The sequence below is a fragment of the Drosophila navojoa genome, chromosome 3 (genome assembly GCF_054131105.1).
Source record: "Drosophila navojoa isolate 15081-1374.11 chromosome 3, UAZ_NAV_1.0, whole genome shotgun sequence".
NCBI lineage: Eukaryota > Metazoa > Arthropoda > Insecta > Diptera > Drosophilidae > Drosophila > Drosophila navojoa.
The window spans coordinates 22,361,913-22,379,800 of record NC_142891.1 but is presented as its reverse complement, the minus strand read 5'-3'; the positions used below and the strand labels follow the sequence as shown (position 1 = coordinate 22,379,800).

At 35.7% G+C, this 17,888-nt stretch overlaps 1 protein-coding gene across 4 annotated transcripts in view; it reads right to left on the bottom strand.

Annotated features, from left to right (window-relative positions):
- The window catches only part of CadN2 (Cadherin-N2), a 177,801-nt gene that overhangs the window by 32,033 nt on the left and 127,880 nt on the right, over positions 1-17,888 (bottom strand). For all 4 annotated transcript variants that reach the window (XM_089256938.1, XM_089256939.1, XM_089256940.1 and 1 more), the window contains 2 exons: positions 7,705-7,848; positions 314-429 (listed from right to left, as the gene is read on the bottom strand). In XM_089256938.1, coding sequence (XP_089113064.1) covers positions 314-429; positions 7,705-7,848 — 260 coding nt within the window. The remainder of the gene's footprint in view (positions 1-313; positions 430-7,704; positions 7,849-17,888) is intronic.

Genomic DNA, 17,888 nt, shown 5'->3' with positions numbered 1-17,888 from the left:
GTTTGCATAGTTTTGCATATTCCTTGCTTTTTCTATTTTTCTTTTTGTCTCACAACAAAAAAATATATAAATTATGCATGCACAACCAAAAGTTGAGCATACAAAAAAATATATACACATATATAAAACGTGCATTTGAAAAAAAGTAAATAAATAAAAACAAAAGTAGAAACATGTTTTCCACTCGGAAACAGCAACAGCTCAAAGTTGAGCCTAGACTCGTGAATAGACGCTGTCAGCGAGCCGAGAGCACAGTGTGTGATGTGATGAGGGTCGTGCGAGTCGAGATTCCTTCTAGACACTAACTACTTACCCTTGGCCGCGTTTCATAGTCTAGCGGACTGGCCACGTAGATGACGCCCGTCGCATTCTGCACGCCAAAAGCATTGCCTATGTTACCGCCTGTGATCTGGTATCGAATATTCGTCGCTGCAAAGAGAGAGAGAGAGACGGAGAGAGAGGTAGTGAGAATTATTAATTAATTCATTTATTTTTTTTTTAGTATTTCGGTTTGTAAGTTTCCATTTATAGATTGTCAATTACATTTCATAGATTTTTTTTTGTGTCATTAAAAACTTAAACAGATTTCGCCATGTCACACGTAGCGTATGCGTAATACAAAAAGACAGACAGTGCAATGCTGCTGGCATGTGCATAATTAAAACAACATGGGGGCGTCTCACTTCTTTTATGCTCACACAGAATTTAATTTATTTTGTGTGCGTGTGTGCGTGCGAGTGAGCGAGACAGGGAGAGTGTGTGTGCGTACCTGCTGGCGGGCTGTGGCTGTGGTGTATTGCTCAATTTCATGAAGATGTCAAAGAGGTTAAGTGAATTGAGATACACGCACACTGACACATGCACACACACACACCCACACCCACACACTATCACATCCTGCCACATACGTCGTTTGGCTTTTTGCATTTTTAAAGCAAACATTTTCCAAAATTGAAAATTGAATCTCAAGTTGATTGAGAATAGCTTGGCTTTCTTTAAAATGAAAAAAAATTGTAGTTTTAATTTTTCATTGGCTTCGGTCAGTGTAAATAAAATTTCAGAATATCAACGCAAACAAGTTCAAAGAAATTTCATATCCTACTTGCTCGTGTCAAGGGATCAAAGTTAGCAGCGAGTAAATCAATTAGGTTCATAAAAGGGCATTTTCAAGCGCAAGAGCTCGCTCTTACACGGCAAACAATTTCACAACCTGGCGCATAATTCACTTATTAAATAATTAAACAGCGGGAGCAGCGCATAAGAGAAACAAGAAAAGTTCACACATGGGCGACAGGCAGCGGCAGTAGCTGTTGCCAGCTCATTTATGCAATAATATATATACCCGAGCAGACATGTATGTACATGAAATGACAAAACATTAGCGGAAATTAGCGACGCGTAAATCGTTTAGCCCAAAAGGCTAGAGAAGCTGCTGCAGGCGGCGTGCGTTAACTTTACAGCTTTCTGCTCAATTAAAGCCAGCGAGCGAGCATGTGAGCAAGTGCGTATTAGCATAAACACTTGAAATGAAGACAGGCAAATGTCTCGACATGCTTAAGCAGCTGATAAGGCAGCTTACAGAGAGTGGGGGAATCGGAGTTGGAGTTGGAGTTAAGCGAATTATGGGTGTGAGTGGAGTAAGGAGTGAGGAGTTAGAGCTCTAGCTCACTCTGGGGAATTAGCGGCTTATAAATGGAAGAGAAGCTTGAGCAGAGTTGTTCGTTTCTTTAGAATTTGAGTAGCTTACATAGAGTAAATTAGTTTCATGAGTTGAGCTGAATTGCTTGAGGTTGATTTTGATTTTGATTTACACAAATTTGTATGTACTTGATTAAAGGCTAAACAGCCTTAAATTGAGAGAAGTCCACATATAAATATATAGTAGTTATAGACATAAATTAACAGCTGCTGAATTAAAGAAAGACTAGATATAAAATTATGAATTACTTAAGATGTATATGATGTATATATGTCTGTATATATATACAGTGAGCCATAAATGTAGTCTGACAGGCTGAGTTATTTCAACAAAACCCAATTATTTTGATTTTGAATTGCCTATTGATTTGGCAACTCACAGTTGAAGTAAAGAGAACCTAATTCCATGACTACCGCGATTACAGAGGTAAATCCTTTGAGCAGATTTCCTGCCTACCATCAAAAATATCCAATTTGCAACTTGCGGCTTCTTCGTTTCTTTTAACAATGGCCTTGTTATACGTCTGTTCAGTGCTCAGGGTAAGTGAATGCCGAGTGAACAAAGGAAAGGCGAGCTAGGAAGAGCAGCTGCTGGTTGAGCAACATTTCAGCTCACACAAATCGAAATGGAGCTGCCACGCTCATTACTAATAATTAGTTATTATAACTGAGTCATTCAAATGACTTAACATATAGAAGATTGGCTTTCAAAGCTATCATAAATCAATGCGAAATTAATACGAGCTAGCTGTTGAATTTCAATTTGCTTGCATATGTATGCATATTTATGTAGAATTATACATATATCTATATTATATATAATGAGAAAAGTGACATTCTTTTTTGGCAGCTCATTTGCAAAACTAGTTAGGCATAATAAGACGTTTCTATTAATTAATAAATTTATTGTTTAGTTTACTGTACAGCTGTATATTATAACTATAAAAGTCCCATAGGCATGCCATTTGCATTGAAGCTTCCTTGAATTTTGCTGAATGATTGTCATATTCAATTTGAAATATGCTCAATGGATGGAAGTAGATTAACTTACATTGAATGAGAATTATATTTGCTTTGTTGCTAATATTCTTATAGAAACTTAAAAAAGAATTAAAAATTTTTTCATAAAAAAATTTAATTTAATTTATAATTTATAAATATGTATTTAAAAAATTAATAAATACAATTTTATTGCAAAATTATGAATTTTCTACTTAATATTATATTAAATAATAGATAAGTTATAAACAGTCAAACAGTAAACAAGATTTCTGTACTTCCTCGACTTCAATCATTAGAGGACTTTGAAATCGCCTGATTCATCAATGCCTTATTAGTCTTGCAAAATTTTAATAAGCTGAAGCTTTCTGAATTTGTCTCTAGTTTTCATATAGTGAGAGATCGACCTAGGGGCAGAGACTTTAAGCTCTTGAAACTTGATAAAAAAATTCCATAAAAATATGCAAAAATAAAAATAAATATGTATAATATAAATAAGGGAATAAATCACTATGAATTATAATATATATAATTATAAATATATGAATATTATAAAAAAATATGTATATGTCAATAATTTGCAAAGTTTTCAGTGCCCAACTCTTGTAATCTAATTACAGCCATTTGCGTAATGGACACCATTTCTCTTGGCTAGCATCTAAAATTTATGCACATGAAACACTTTGAGCGGTGCGCACACATGTCGCCCTCTTGTTGGGGCCACAAATTACGCTGAAACAACAACAAGCAAGTAGAGGAGTGAGCAGAGCAGCGAGCAGAGCAGCGAGCAGCGCAGCCAAGTGTATATTTTTTGGCAGGCGTTAAGTAGTACCCGAATCGTAGACTCAGTCTTAGGCAGCGGCATTTATAATTTACGATGTCACGACGCCATTTTTAAATCACTGATAATGATAATAAATTAATATACACAGACAGCTGCGCGAACACAAGCACACACATGCACACACGAGTGTGCAGAGGCACAGCTGTGGCGCTTCGCTGCTTCCTTGTTATTGTTCTTCTCATTTTATGCCATACTTATTTAGCATGAAAAGTCAGTTTAAAATGTTAAACATACTGAAATAAAAAGACGTTACTTTTCCCTCGGCATTTATTTTCTTATTGTTGCTTGGCTTGGCGCCCATTGCCCCCGCAGCCGTCGCGCATTCCATTGACCTTACATTATTTGAGTAGGTCGAGGCAAAGTGTTTTTATGACTGCCCTCCGGCTGGCCCTCCGGCTGGCCCCTCCGGCTTTCAATTTTGACCCGGTCTATTGTCCAACTGTATTTTTGGCGGTAAAATGCTTTATGACGGGCCAGAACTTGAGATGATAATGGAAAGCCATTTAATGGCCGCAGCTAGCCAATGCAAGAAAGGATTACTTAACACACTTAACGTCTAAAGTCCGTCCGCAAGCAACTATATTAAATGAATGCCGAAATTAGAGAAATAAGGAAAACTCCAAATGGAAGCTGAAACAATTCTTGTTTCCTTGAGATTTATTTTGTCTATTTTATGACTGCATTTTTAGTGCTCCAGATTTAACAACATCCAAGGACAAATAAGGCAAACGTCGCTTATGCGCTTCATTTAGAATGAAATGAATTTTACGAACTGTAAAGTCAAGAATAAAGAACTGGAAAAATCCCAGCTCGATAACAACGTGATCTCTCTCGAGCTGAAAACAAATTTAGGTAAACAAAAAGTAAAAGCAGAGACTTCAATCAATATTGACGAGGAAAAGTTTTAGCTATATATACATATATATGGACTCATATGCTAGATGAGAGTCTATGACTTTATTATACATAATAGAAAGCGCTAAAACAAAACACAGAGAGAGGGCGAGAGAGAGAGAGCGATATTTTTGTGCATTGGCAACACGTTTAAATATTTAAGAGTCATGTGGCTCACATGTTCGCCGTCTAACACACAGAAGCTGCGAGCATGTTGAAAACAGTTTGAAAGTCTCACACACTTGCATAATAAATAATTTTTGGGCTCATAAATTTCGAATGTTGTATTTGCGCGCTGGACGGCGAACGGGCATTCGCTAGGGGGGAATTGCCCAAGTTTTTACAGCTTCATTTTTCTGCATACCATTCCATGCCATTTGCACTAGGAAAATGGGCAAAAGAAATCACATAAAAGATTGTCACACAAATACACCACCTATATCTATCTATATGTTTATATACACATACATATACAAGCATATATGCACACATGTGTGTTTGTCTGTGTGCCCTATGCATGCTTTAGGAGCATTCATATATTATTTGTGTGAGCTGCTTGTAGGATATGCGATATAGATTTCACTATGTAGACAGCATTTGGCTGACTAACAAATTGTATACCCTGTAATTGTTGAAAGTGGCCAAAAGGGCATGTTAATGAATATCATTTTAATGTATTTGTCTAAGAAAATGTTGGAGTTGTCGAAGGCAAAGCTGGCTGAGTTATTGGCAATTATTGTTTGCTAGATATTCATCAGCTGTTGCATGTATCGAATCGATAAATATCGATTGGGTTTTATTTAACTTTTAATATTATTTTGAATGACTGAAATTTATATACGATAGTATTTTTGGCCAATTGCATTTAAATTTTGGTAATATCTGTTTACATATTGTTTTCAACACTTTTACATATTTTAGTTTCGTTTCCGGTCACGTTACTGAGTATCTTTCATTCGTTTACTTACTTGGTTTGCTCTCTGTTGCTCAACTTTGGCAAATACTCCTATTCGTATTATTGTTTTCTCTGCCCTAGACACACAGACACACTCAGACACACACAGACACACACATACACACACACACACACACACACACGCTCACACTTCAATTTGTACAACTGCTGTTGCTGTTTTGCTTTTTCTCTCGCTCTCCCTTTGCAGCCACTTGGCTCTTTCTCTTTCTTTTTTTTTTGGCAATTTTTTTCCCAATTCGGGTTAATGCTTTTTTCGCAGTCGTCACGACGTCGCGACGTTGACGAGCACGAAGGGCAGAGAGACTAAGATTTGGCTCCGTGGCTCGTTCGCTGCTCGAAATCCGACATGTCCCACAGGATGTGTGACTAAACGTGTGTGTGTGTGTGCATGTGTGTGTGCATGTGTGTGTGCGTGTATGTGTTGTGGTTCACTCCTGTTTTAGCTCGCTATCAAAGTTGTTAAACGTTCTCAATGAGATTTTGAATGTTGCGATGCTGCAAATCTTTTTCACTCGCTCTGCCCGCACGCTCTTTTCCGGCCATAATATTTACAATGATAGTTTTCGCATGAGGCATCAATATCCAAATGGAATCATTGGACTTGTCTGTTGCCATGTTTGTCTTTGTATTTTATGGATTTATTCATGGCCAGCGAAAGTTCAGTATCTCTTATTGTGTATCTTCAATGAGCCTTTATTTGTTAATATTTGGTAAATATTTGGCGTACATGGCGTATGAGCAATAATATTTTCACAATGCCAACACGCACACACACACATACGCACAGTCGGGCAGCGTATTAAAATAAACAAATGTGTATTACGAGCCAACGTCAAATATTTTGTGCCCTCGAATGTGAAAAATATTCAAAGCCATCTTTTAATATTTATGCAGCAGCCAGCATCAGAGCCAGAGCAGAGCCAGCATCAGAGCCAGAGCCAGAGCAGTCAGGGTCAGAGCAGTCAGAGGCAAACCCATATAGGAAATCGGCAAATTGGTATTTTGGTAATGTTTATATCATCATTTATTTATGTTTATGTATATATTTGTTTATATTTTTATGTACGCCTCAGAGCAGCACATTCAAATCGGGGGCAGGCAAGAAGTCAGCCCTCACAATGATTGGACAGAATAACATAAAAGGACTTTTGCTACTGATGACATTATGATTATTGCTCTCTCTCTTAAACGTTCACGAAAGTTACCCCAAGAAGCGTCTAATGTCCGTTGCAAGTCATTCTCTGGGATTTATTTTAGTTGCAAAGAAAATAATTTTATAGCTGATTTTATCTTATATATGTATATATGCTATATATATATATTATGACATTAAATTGAGATGTATATAAGTTCTTTTTTTTTGCTGTCGACACATTACTCATATTTTCTTAAGAGTCATGCTTAGGCTTGACTTTTATCAGTTTGCTAAATCGACAAATTGCCTTTTTTCATGCTAAGAAAACAAGGTAATTGCATTCAGCTAATCTGTTGCAATTTGTGTGCTCACATTCAATGATATTTTATGGTAATTTACTTAAAATATTTGTAGGTTGTATAAAAGTGAAATGTATTAAATACAAATTCACAAATATACTAAAGCAGTTCTGACATCTGTTTGTGTCATTTAAATATTCATATTCTATCTATTCACAATTCATCTATTATTTGGCTTAACATGTCTCAGATTTTGTTTAGTTTAAATGTCGTTATATACTAAATATAGCTTCTAGCAACAATTTACTTAATTAAGCTTATTTTATGTAAATCTTAACTTCACTCTCTCAAACTCATTTATTTAAATCAATTGCAGCAACAACAGCGAAATATATCTTATGAAATGCGATGAAAGCCTTGAAGACTTTGTTAAATACTTAGCACATGCGTACATAATTCGATAATGAGATTTGAACGTAACCGTGAGCTACAGCCGTGCTGGCTCAACTGAACAAAGCCCCTTTGCTGAGGGCAGCAGCCCTTCTGATGTCCATCAAGTTAATTTGCTCGAACAGAGATTTCGTATTCAAGTATATTTTCATGTAGATTAAGACGCAGAGCTAAGCACCGCCGGCTCACACTTGCAATTAAAAGCAAAAGCTGATTAAATCAATGTCTAATTTATGCAGCAAAATTTAGACTGAGCCTGCTTAAAGCGCAATCAAATGAAACTTATTTACACTCAACTTAAATTGTCTTGTATAATTCAGAAAATTATTTGCATATGCCTATATATAAATCTTAAGTATTTAGTATATTTATATATTTAAGTAATTTGATTTTTGTATTATGTACTCACAGTCATTGTGATCCTTGGCGTTGACAGTGAGCACTGTGCTCTGCAAGTCGGCATTCTCATCGATTTCAGTCTCGTACAGAAATCTATCGAAATATGGCGGCGAATCGTTTTTGTCGGCAATACCAATGCGTACAAATTTTGTAACTGCAAATGAAAGAGAGAAATCAAATGGAGACAAATTAGTTATAGCAAACAAAAAAGCGATAAATGCTTAAAGAGATTCATATATATACATATATATCTGCATTTATATTGATTGGACTGTATCAAGTCTATGAAATGCCAATAAGCCGCATTAATTATGGCCAAAATTTATCGATTGACAAATTGCGCGCGTGCCTCGGCGTCAACCGAAAGTCGTAAATTGCTCGTTTTATGCGTGAAACGTGGCATGCATTAAATTGCTGCACGCATCTCAGCCAAAAACTGAGCAAATGAGCATAATTAAATTGTCGAATGAGTTGACTGAGCGTTGAGAGCGTCAACGAATTAATATTAAAACCGCCAACAGCTCTCGGGAATGTCACTTGGAGCCGCAGTTTACTGTGTGTGTGTGTGTGTGATTGTGTGCTGTGTGTGTGTGTGGGTGTGGTATTTCTCTAAAAGCGCAAAACTTTTCCAGTTTGCACCGGCATCCCAAAAAAGATCTTGATGCAACCACAAAACTACAAAAACAAAAAATTCACTGGACTTTACTCTCTTCACTTTGTAGAGTTTTTTGTTAAATAGTGCTACTACTTTTAGTCTCAGTGCCCCATTGCAAGTCATATGTCGGGTATATTGCTTTTGTGAAAATGTGTGTAACAAGCGAAAGGAGTCGCAGGAGATATCTGCTATATATATATTCTTAATCAGGATTATGAGTAGGGCTGATCTAGCGAAGTCAGTCTGTATATCCACCTCTGCTTCTGTGCATCTTTGTATATGTCTGTCCTTCTCTTTTTCAGTCCCTTCATTCGTCCATCTGTCTTCCTGTCTGTCTGGCTGTAAGAGCGCAGGCATCTTATTACCCACAATAGTTGGACACTTGAAGCATTAAATAGCTATTCCTGTGTGCCTTATACAGTAATAGTATGTTCGAAAGCTCAATCAACTGGATTACTATCGATAAAAATCGATATATTGACTTTTGGCTAGTTAAAAATGACTAGCTAGATGGTTCGGAATCACTTGGAGCTATTGGATTTCGTATCCTTCCTGCCTCTTACGTAAATTTAAGCATATTTCAAATAGTTTAGGAACTGCTCACACGTACAGGGTATCTTTTAGTTGCGTGGCCCCGGCAAGGGCACTTAAACTTCCTCAACTTTTTGTTTTTGCTTATATGCTGCTAATTTCTTGTTTAACCCAAGTTGTTGAAGAGTTTTTTTTTTTTTTTTTTTGCGGATTCAAGCTCAACTCTGCGTTAATGAGTTTCCATTTTCCATCCCAATTTCAAGAAAGACCCACTTCAAGCTCCCTTTATAAAGTTATTTTTTTATTTAGTTTTCACATAGTTTGTTTAGGCAAATTTATATAAGATATTAGATTTGGTTTTCCCTTGGCTTTTCCGAACACTTCAAAGGAATCGGTTTTCGTTCGCTTTGATATGCTGAAGGATTTAATTTCGTTGCGGCCAAACTTTGCATGAGCTGCAAATTTTTGGCTTTGATTTTTGCCTGGCTCAAGCCTATTTAATTTTTCAAATTCAAACTCTAATTGAATAAGTGCTAGTTCTATTTTCCATTTTTGTAATAAATTTATGAAGAGTTGCTTTTCTTAGAATGTCCACAATCCAGGACCATTTTCATTTCTTCTGTCATTTAAATGAAAATACATTTTGAATGCATTTAAATTTGAGGTGTTGCATTTAGCTATACGTGAACATAATTGGTTTACTCTTGCTCTGGCAAGCAGATTTTTTAAAGTGCACTCTTAACAACAGAGCGAGGCAAGGCAAGGCACAAGGCAAGACAAGTTTTGGCAGCAAAGGCTGCTCTGGCACGTTGGCTGCTGGAAAAGTTTATGCCTCTGGTAAAATTTTCATACATGCGGAAGCAATAATCTGCTTTTCCTGTTAGAATTTTATAGCAACTGCAACTTGCATGTCTGTGTATGAGTGTGTGTGAGTGTGTGTATGTAAACACAAAAGGTTCATGCACTGAACAACTTGTATAAATATAAATAAATAATATAAAATATATACATTTTCCAAAAATAAATGCTTTAAATGGATGGAAAATTGTATGAGAACGAGAGAGAGAGAGAGAGAGAGAGAGAGAGAGGGAGATTGTGTGTGTGAGTATGAGAGAGAGAGACAGAGAGACGGCACACACACTCACACTTGGCCACACGTCATAAAGTTGGTAGGAAAATTAATATTGCCAGCAGGCAGTCGCTCGCTGCGTATACGTAATATTGAAAGGACGACAGTTGGTTCCTTTTGGCAGGCGAGCAGAGCAGAGCAAGGCACAGCAGAGCCTTGCGCACAGAATGCATAAAGACGCAGAGTTTTATTAAACGCATTTCCAACCGCCACAAAATGCATTTTAATCTCTGACATAACATTTTCAGGGCATGGCTCGAGCTCGAATGCCTATTGAAAGCATTTGCAAAAGGTCGAAGCTTAAGAGCTCTCAATGAAACTCTTTCTATTTTGTTTGATTTCAGTTGAGGCCGCTTGATTTTATGTATGAATAACACATTTTTATGCATTCAGCATATTTATTTATTTTATATGTGAAATGCAAAGTTTTTGGCATCACTTAGCAAATAGCAAATGTTGGCTGAAAGTTCAATATTTTTGTTATGCGTAACTTGATGTTTATAACATTTATTCATATGAGTGAAAGAAAATTGAACAGACTTTGCATTTTTAAGCTATATTTATTTTATTTATTGAAGCATAAACAGGATTATAGATTTAATGCATTGTTAATGCAGTTGCACAATGCTTAAGTCAAATTTTAACATTTTATTTATTTGCTCAGTTCTGTTGCATTTTTTCCATAAATATTTGAAATCATTTAAAAGAATGCAAAAAAAAAAAAAACAATTGAATTTCATTTTCTGAGACGTTGCGTGCACTTTTAAGTACTCTATTTTTTCCATTTAGCTAACTAAATTAAAAGTAATCAGGTCGTGAAATGTTTCGCTTCTTGCTGGCTTTTTTTTTTTTCTTTGTTTTATGTGGTATAACAAACGAAATCTAATTTGGAATTTAGCTTAGCCTTATTTGGTTTGGGAGCGGGCAGTCGGAGGCACGTAATGCTCGCCAACCGGAAAGCGAAGGAAAATGAGAAATGAGCAAAAGTAAATACACACGCAGGCGACCCAACTGAACTCAACTCTTTTTGGAGGCAACAGCTCAAGCGTCCAACTTGTGTAAATAGGGCGCAAATAATAATAATGGAAAAAAGCAGCAGAGGCGAAACAGCACAAGCGAGAGAGAGATAGAAAGAGAGAGAGAGAGAGAGAGAGAGAGAGAGAGAGAGAGAGAGAGAGAGTGAAAGAAGGCGAGAGAGTGGAAGAGCAAGACAGAGCAGCGATAATAGCAGCAGGTACGCAAGTATGTGTAGCTACAATATACTAAATAAATACAACAGCTATAAACACACACACACACACACCTGCCCAAACACACAGACATACACACCTACACACACACGCGTACCCACTATACTCACGCTGAGCAAACACGGCAGCACTTGAAATTGAATTTTCGTTTTTTTTTTTTTGGACAGGCGTGCTTGCCGCTATCTTGACTTAATTTTTGGCAATCGACGGTAAAAAGTAAGACAAGAGCAAATAAAATAAAGTGAAAGACCTTGATAAACCTAAAGCAGGATACTAAATATTAAATACCCTTTGTAAATGTTTTTAATGGGATAATTGCTATTATAATATAATTCGAAATTAGAACAGTTTTACTTTGATTTTGTATTAATATAAAATTAAATTAGTTTAAATTGGTTTATATAATATATAATATAAACCTTTAATATAATATAAGCCTATGTATTTTTAAGTATATTCATTATTTATGTATCTATTCGAAATGGTTGTCAATACTTATACATTAAAATTAAATATACAAATAAAATGTTTTTTTTTTTTTCTGATAAATGCTTTCTATATGAAGACATATTCTAATTGGAGGTATACGATTGATTAAAAATGAATAATTCTGTAAGAAATTTGAGTGGATAAGTAATATGCAGTAAATTAAAAAACCATCACAGCCACAAATATTATCATAAAGTGTCAAAGAATAATTTATTTATGCACATATAAAAAAGTTCAATATCTATTATTCAATATTCAATGTCGGATGGCCATGAGCGTATTTTTATGACAATAACTATAAAATGTTTCATAGCCATAGATTTATTGCTATTGCCCTAAATGTCATAGAAATGTAAATTGCTGTGCGAACTCGATGCTAGTAATAGAGACCACAAAACGCAGGATTATTCGAACAAATTTTATAACAAAGTTAAATTATTACCCAACAGATCTACAGGCAGCAAAGCGAATGGACATTGTCGGATCTCTTCTATACCCCAGCACTCGGCACGACTTTGCTTAAAGGCCTGCGTCAAGGAGTATACCAACAGTTGTTTGCTGGCTGCATATTTAAGTGGCCTCTTTGTTGGTGTTAAATTGAGCAACAAAGTGAGCAGAGATTGGCAGGGAAAGGGACTCATTTTCAACTATTAACGGGCAGCCGAGGGACAGGTGCCACAGCAGCGAGTCAACTATTTATGGTCGCATAACTGGCACAGCAAGTGCCACGCCCAGCGACGTCCGCAGCATATGTCAGACGTCAGTCTATGAATGGCTGCCAACAGCAGCGGTAGCTTCTGTAAATATCAACACACCCACACACACACAGAGAGAGAGAGAGAGAGAGAGAGAGAGAGAGAGAGAGAGAGACAGAGAAAGACATTTCATCATTTTGTTAGCTGCTTTTCAACAGAGTAGTTTTTTTTCATTCATAATTTCGTATATATATAATATATATAAAACGGTGCTGGCAAAGTGGCGTCAAATGTCAGAGAAAGAGAAGTAGTTTACACACCCGGAAGTTTAGGGAGTTTCTTTTTATTTATTTATTTATTTTTTTTTTGTTACCCTAAAAGCAACAAAGCGCATCACATTTTAAGTGACAGCAGGTTTGGGACTAAACAATAAGGGAAGGGTGCTGGAAGGGTGCACGGTGGAGGGTGGGTAGGGTGGAGGGGCGAGTGCTGCTAAATTTGCTAGTTGACTGGTTATTTTTTGGGGTTTTTGATGTTCCTGATGATGGGGATGATGCTGTTGATGTGCAGTCATGCAGTGTCAGTCAAAAGAAAAAGTTCAACATCATAATGTGTCAGAAGGGGAGCAGAGCTAATGTAGCTATAAATAAATTTCATCCTGTTGAGTAAATATAAAATTAAAGTTTTTTAATCTAAAATACACTTTGATAGAGGATTTAATATGCTTTACAGCTATTTAATGAGGAAATTAAGTAAAGTTGAAATTAAGTTTTTAATGGATAGCACTTGGAGCAAAAGGAATGAAAACAGTTGAGGCTTTTAAATAATTTTGTTTTTTTTTTTAGTTTTATTTAAAATTTATTATTGCTTTCTATAATAATGCGAAAGCTTTAGAGTATTAGAGGTAGATTTAGAATGTGGTTTGATAAAAAAAAATAAATAAAAATATATAAAAACAAAAATTCAATGGTTTAGCATAATAAATATTCTAAAGGTATGGAGTCTTCTAAGAATTTAATAGCTCTGAAAGTACTACTCACTTCCTTATCATCTCTCTGGCTTTATCACTCTATAGAGTCAATTTTCTCTCATAGTGACAATTTAATCAACATTTATAAGACAACCATAATAATATGATAATATACCAAACCAAAAAACTTTTCTATAGCTGCAACAGCTGCTGAGACATGCTTAATAATAAAATTAAAATACTTTATATAAGAAGAATATGAAATTTACATTTAATTTAAATATGCCTGCCAGCATTGGTTCTGTAAGCAGCTACTCCTCATGCACTCATTATTTGTTTGGCTTTAATCACCAATTAGACCCTTGCGAAATGTGCTCAGGAAATTATGAAGCCATATTGCATGATTTATGTGCACACACCGAACACAGAGCGCACACGCACACGGCCAGAGTCCGCCTACTCCCACCCCCACACTCACACACCTACTCGGTTGCGGATGTCTGGATTTGGCGAATCAGCAGCAGAGCCACAAAGTGGAAAAAGCTTGCAACACGAAGAGAAACCTCAATTTGCGCACAAAGTAAAAAAACAATTGAATCCATTTAATAAACTCGTTGAACCCCAATGAGATCCGAAAAACGCCCTTGGGCCGCTGGCAGCTCATTAACTTTGTAGGCATCGAGCACGGCAAAGCCTGAGTTTGAGGAAATTTTACTTTGGCTGACCAAAAAAAAAAAAAAACGAATAAAGAAAAATTATTTCAATTAGGCAGCGAGTCCAAGCGCATCGAGAGACCCGCGAATATGCTTTATATATGTTATTTTAATTGAAATCCGTATTCATTAGACATCAACAAGCGAATCGTGAGCTGCTAATGCCCGGAAGTAATCCACCTGCACTTCAACCCGACAGCTGCAGCTCGAGCTACAAATTTATAATTAAACTTGCTCATCAAATGCTGGTCAGTATTTTATTTTTTTTAATTTTTGGTTTTATATCTTATTTTGCTTAGCGGCTGGCTTGACTAATTAAAAAGTAAGTAAACATAAAATAGGAAACAAGCTGAGGGGGAAGTTTGACAGCGACTGTTGTGAGACAGGATACCCTGTTGCTGATGGATGACAAGCTCATGGTCTTTGAATTTGCTATAATTATGTGTACAAGCTAACGTTTTAGCGCTGATAATTAAGTAGAATGGATAAGGATGTTGAAAATGTCGGCGTAATTATTCAATCAGGAGGCACATTCATAAGTTGAAATATTAAAGTTTAAAGTTTCATAATATTATAAATAATAATGTATATGCAATATGGGAGGCATAAGATAATCCATTGTATATTGACTTCAAATATTAAAGTCTATATACAATGGATTCACTTATGCATGTATTTGTATGCCTGAGATATTTAAATATATTTGAAGTAGTAATAAAAAAGCTGAGTATATACAAAAAATATATTTCGACCGATTGATGCTAATAATAATTGATCAAAATTTTAATTATTTAATTTTTCTCATATCTTAATTATGAGTTGAATCTTAGGAAATTTTCCGCATTGCCTCTTTTTCTCTCTCTTTCTCTTTCTCTCTCTCTATCTCTATCTCACTCACACTCTATTTAATACTCAAGCTTAAGATTACATTTTTTAAGTATTATGTATTAACTCTGTAATATTTGTTAATGCTTTTGTGATCCTGCCAAATATACATTGAAGTATAGCTCGCAAACGAAACTGATCGCTCCGTTCACAAAGAAACAAGCAAAGGTCTTATACATCCTCACTCATATATATACATACTACATACTCACAGAAAGACCCTTCGGTTCATTTCGTTCTTAAGTTGCCTCAGTCGTATGACGCTCTCCCGAACATCAGGAGAGATGCGAATAAGACTCAATGTAAACATTCTTTCCATTTGCATACACATCCACACACTCAATTTAAATACGCAAACCTTTCGCATACCTACCAATACATAAGTAGAAGACCTTTTGATTCATTTGGAAGCAGGGGAGAAAAAAAGGTTTCTGTCCGAACGAAAACGAACTTCTCTGAGTGAGTTTAAGAATCCGAGTGAATGAGACTTTTTTGAAGACAACAAGAAATGCTCAACAGTTATTTTGATCAAAAATATGGTAAGCCCTTATAGCTGTAACATGTTTACATACATTTCCAACATTTTAATAATAAGTCATAGCAACGAAGGAAGCAACAATTGCTCTATGCTCAGCATTTGCTTGCCTTTGATATCGTATTCTATATACCTTTATGTATGTATATGAATAAATGTGTATTTCCATTATAGGATTTTATGTAGTATGCTCGCCAGCTTGGCTTTTATAAAGAGAATAATAAAGAAAAGGCATACAAAATTGCCATTTGATTGATGTTTATATTGAATGTATTATATTTAACATTGTCAAATCAGGCAAAGAATAAAAAATATATCCCAGCCAGCTACTACTCCATAATCTCCATTTTTACCACAATCAAATCTGTTTCAAATTAGAGCTCCAACAATGTGCAACGTTTTTGTACTTGTCTAAAAACAAGAAAGAAAGTAATATTTATGAAAACATTATCTACTGCGTGTTTCTTGTTCGCCATTAACTGATTTCAGGGTATACAAATGAGAAACGCGAACGCCATGACAAGCGAGTAAACAAAACGCGCAAGAGACAAAAGGCAAAAAAAAATACAAAACAAGAAAAAAAAAAAACAAAAGCTGAAAATGTAAATGAAATCCGCACAAAAACCAAGATGGCGCACGTTATATTTTTATAAAAGACAGAGAGAGGGCGAGCTTGTAGGAGAGAGAGGGCAGAGCAAGACTGGCGATAAAGGCAGTTTCTGATGAGTTGACAAATATTTTGTCAGACATAATGAGTTGGCATTCGCGTTGGCGAGGGTCTCGTTTGGCATTTGTAGCCGCATGTCGCATGTCGCACGTCGCACGTCGCACGTCGCGATTCGGTGTTCATTAACAAAAACAAAAAACGGAAAGGACAGCTGAGGCAGTGGGCTAAGGGCACACCGCCTGGACATTCGACAGCATGTTAATTACGACCTATGTCCGCTGAGGGTCAGCCGCAATTAAAAGCTTTTGCGCCTGCCCAATACGCGGTGCAGCAACTTTATAATGCATAACGACACGCTCTCACATTGAATTACCCAGCGAAGCGACAGATATTCCAATCCAAAATTCGTGCGAATATGATTTTAGATAAAGCAATTAATTCAGCTAAAAACTAATTAAAAGTCACACAATCACGTCACTTGCTGTTGGCCTCAGGCGAAATTGGTCACATTTATCGCAAACCCTTTGACTCTTGAATAGATCAACATTTTATGGCTGGCTCTGTCAAAGTGTTTGCCTTTGGCATTGCCACATCACGCATACGCCGCGTCTGCCACAAAGCCACCCAATTAACCCATTCACCCCGCCTGCCGCATCTGCTTTGCCCATTACACATTAGTTTAATACTGTTTATAATAGTCACGCACACAGCCGCAAACAGCATCAAATAATAGAAAATGTAATACAAAAGCCAATGCAAATACGAATTCTCTCCACATTTGCTGAAATGCGGACGCAACTCTTTCTTTCTTTCTACTGAGCTGGCAAACAATATTTATGTGTAGCTGTTTGGTGTGACTATGCAATACCCTGTGATTCGTTGTAATGTGCGCACCTGCATATTAATCATTTATTAGCCGAAGACCCCATTATCCATTGTAAATAATTTAGTTTAACTTCTAGTTAATAACTTTTATATATGTCTTAGAATATTTATCTAAACTTTTGCCTGCATATATGCATTCACTTTCACTTTTCAATTTATAAAAAATATTTTAAAATTTTGATATACATCTAGATCAAGGCAATCAATAGCTAATTATAAATGCATATACATTTGCTCATATTTTATTGCACTGCATCTATTATTCATTACGATTTCTGTACCAAAAACTCATTCATGATTCATAAATATACTTTTGGGTCCTTCAAAGCAATCACCATCTGCTCTTATTTACTAGTTTTAACAAGATTTCTCCAGGCTTGAAGCACTTCAAAGGCGCATTTGGTGTGATTTTAATTGATGGAATAATTTTCTGTTCAATTATAGCGGACCTTACCAGTTTTCGGAAGAGACAAGCTCATGGGAATTCGACAAGAAAATATTTAATATGGTTTTCATGCATTGCCATATTTTTATTTTTATTTTTATTTATTTATTTTATTTATTTATTTATTTAATTTCTTTTTTTTTCGAACATTTAAAATATTAAAGTTGTCAGCGAAAACGCCTTAAGGATCTGCTTGGTAAGATTAAAATATTTAATGTATTAAGCTAAATTACAATTTCTAAACTATTAACCATGTGAAAGAAAAATTCCCTAATTATTTAATTAATATAAATTATTTAATAAATAATTTGTATATACATTTATGTAAAGTGTATGATTTCCAAG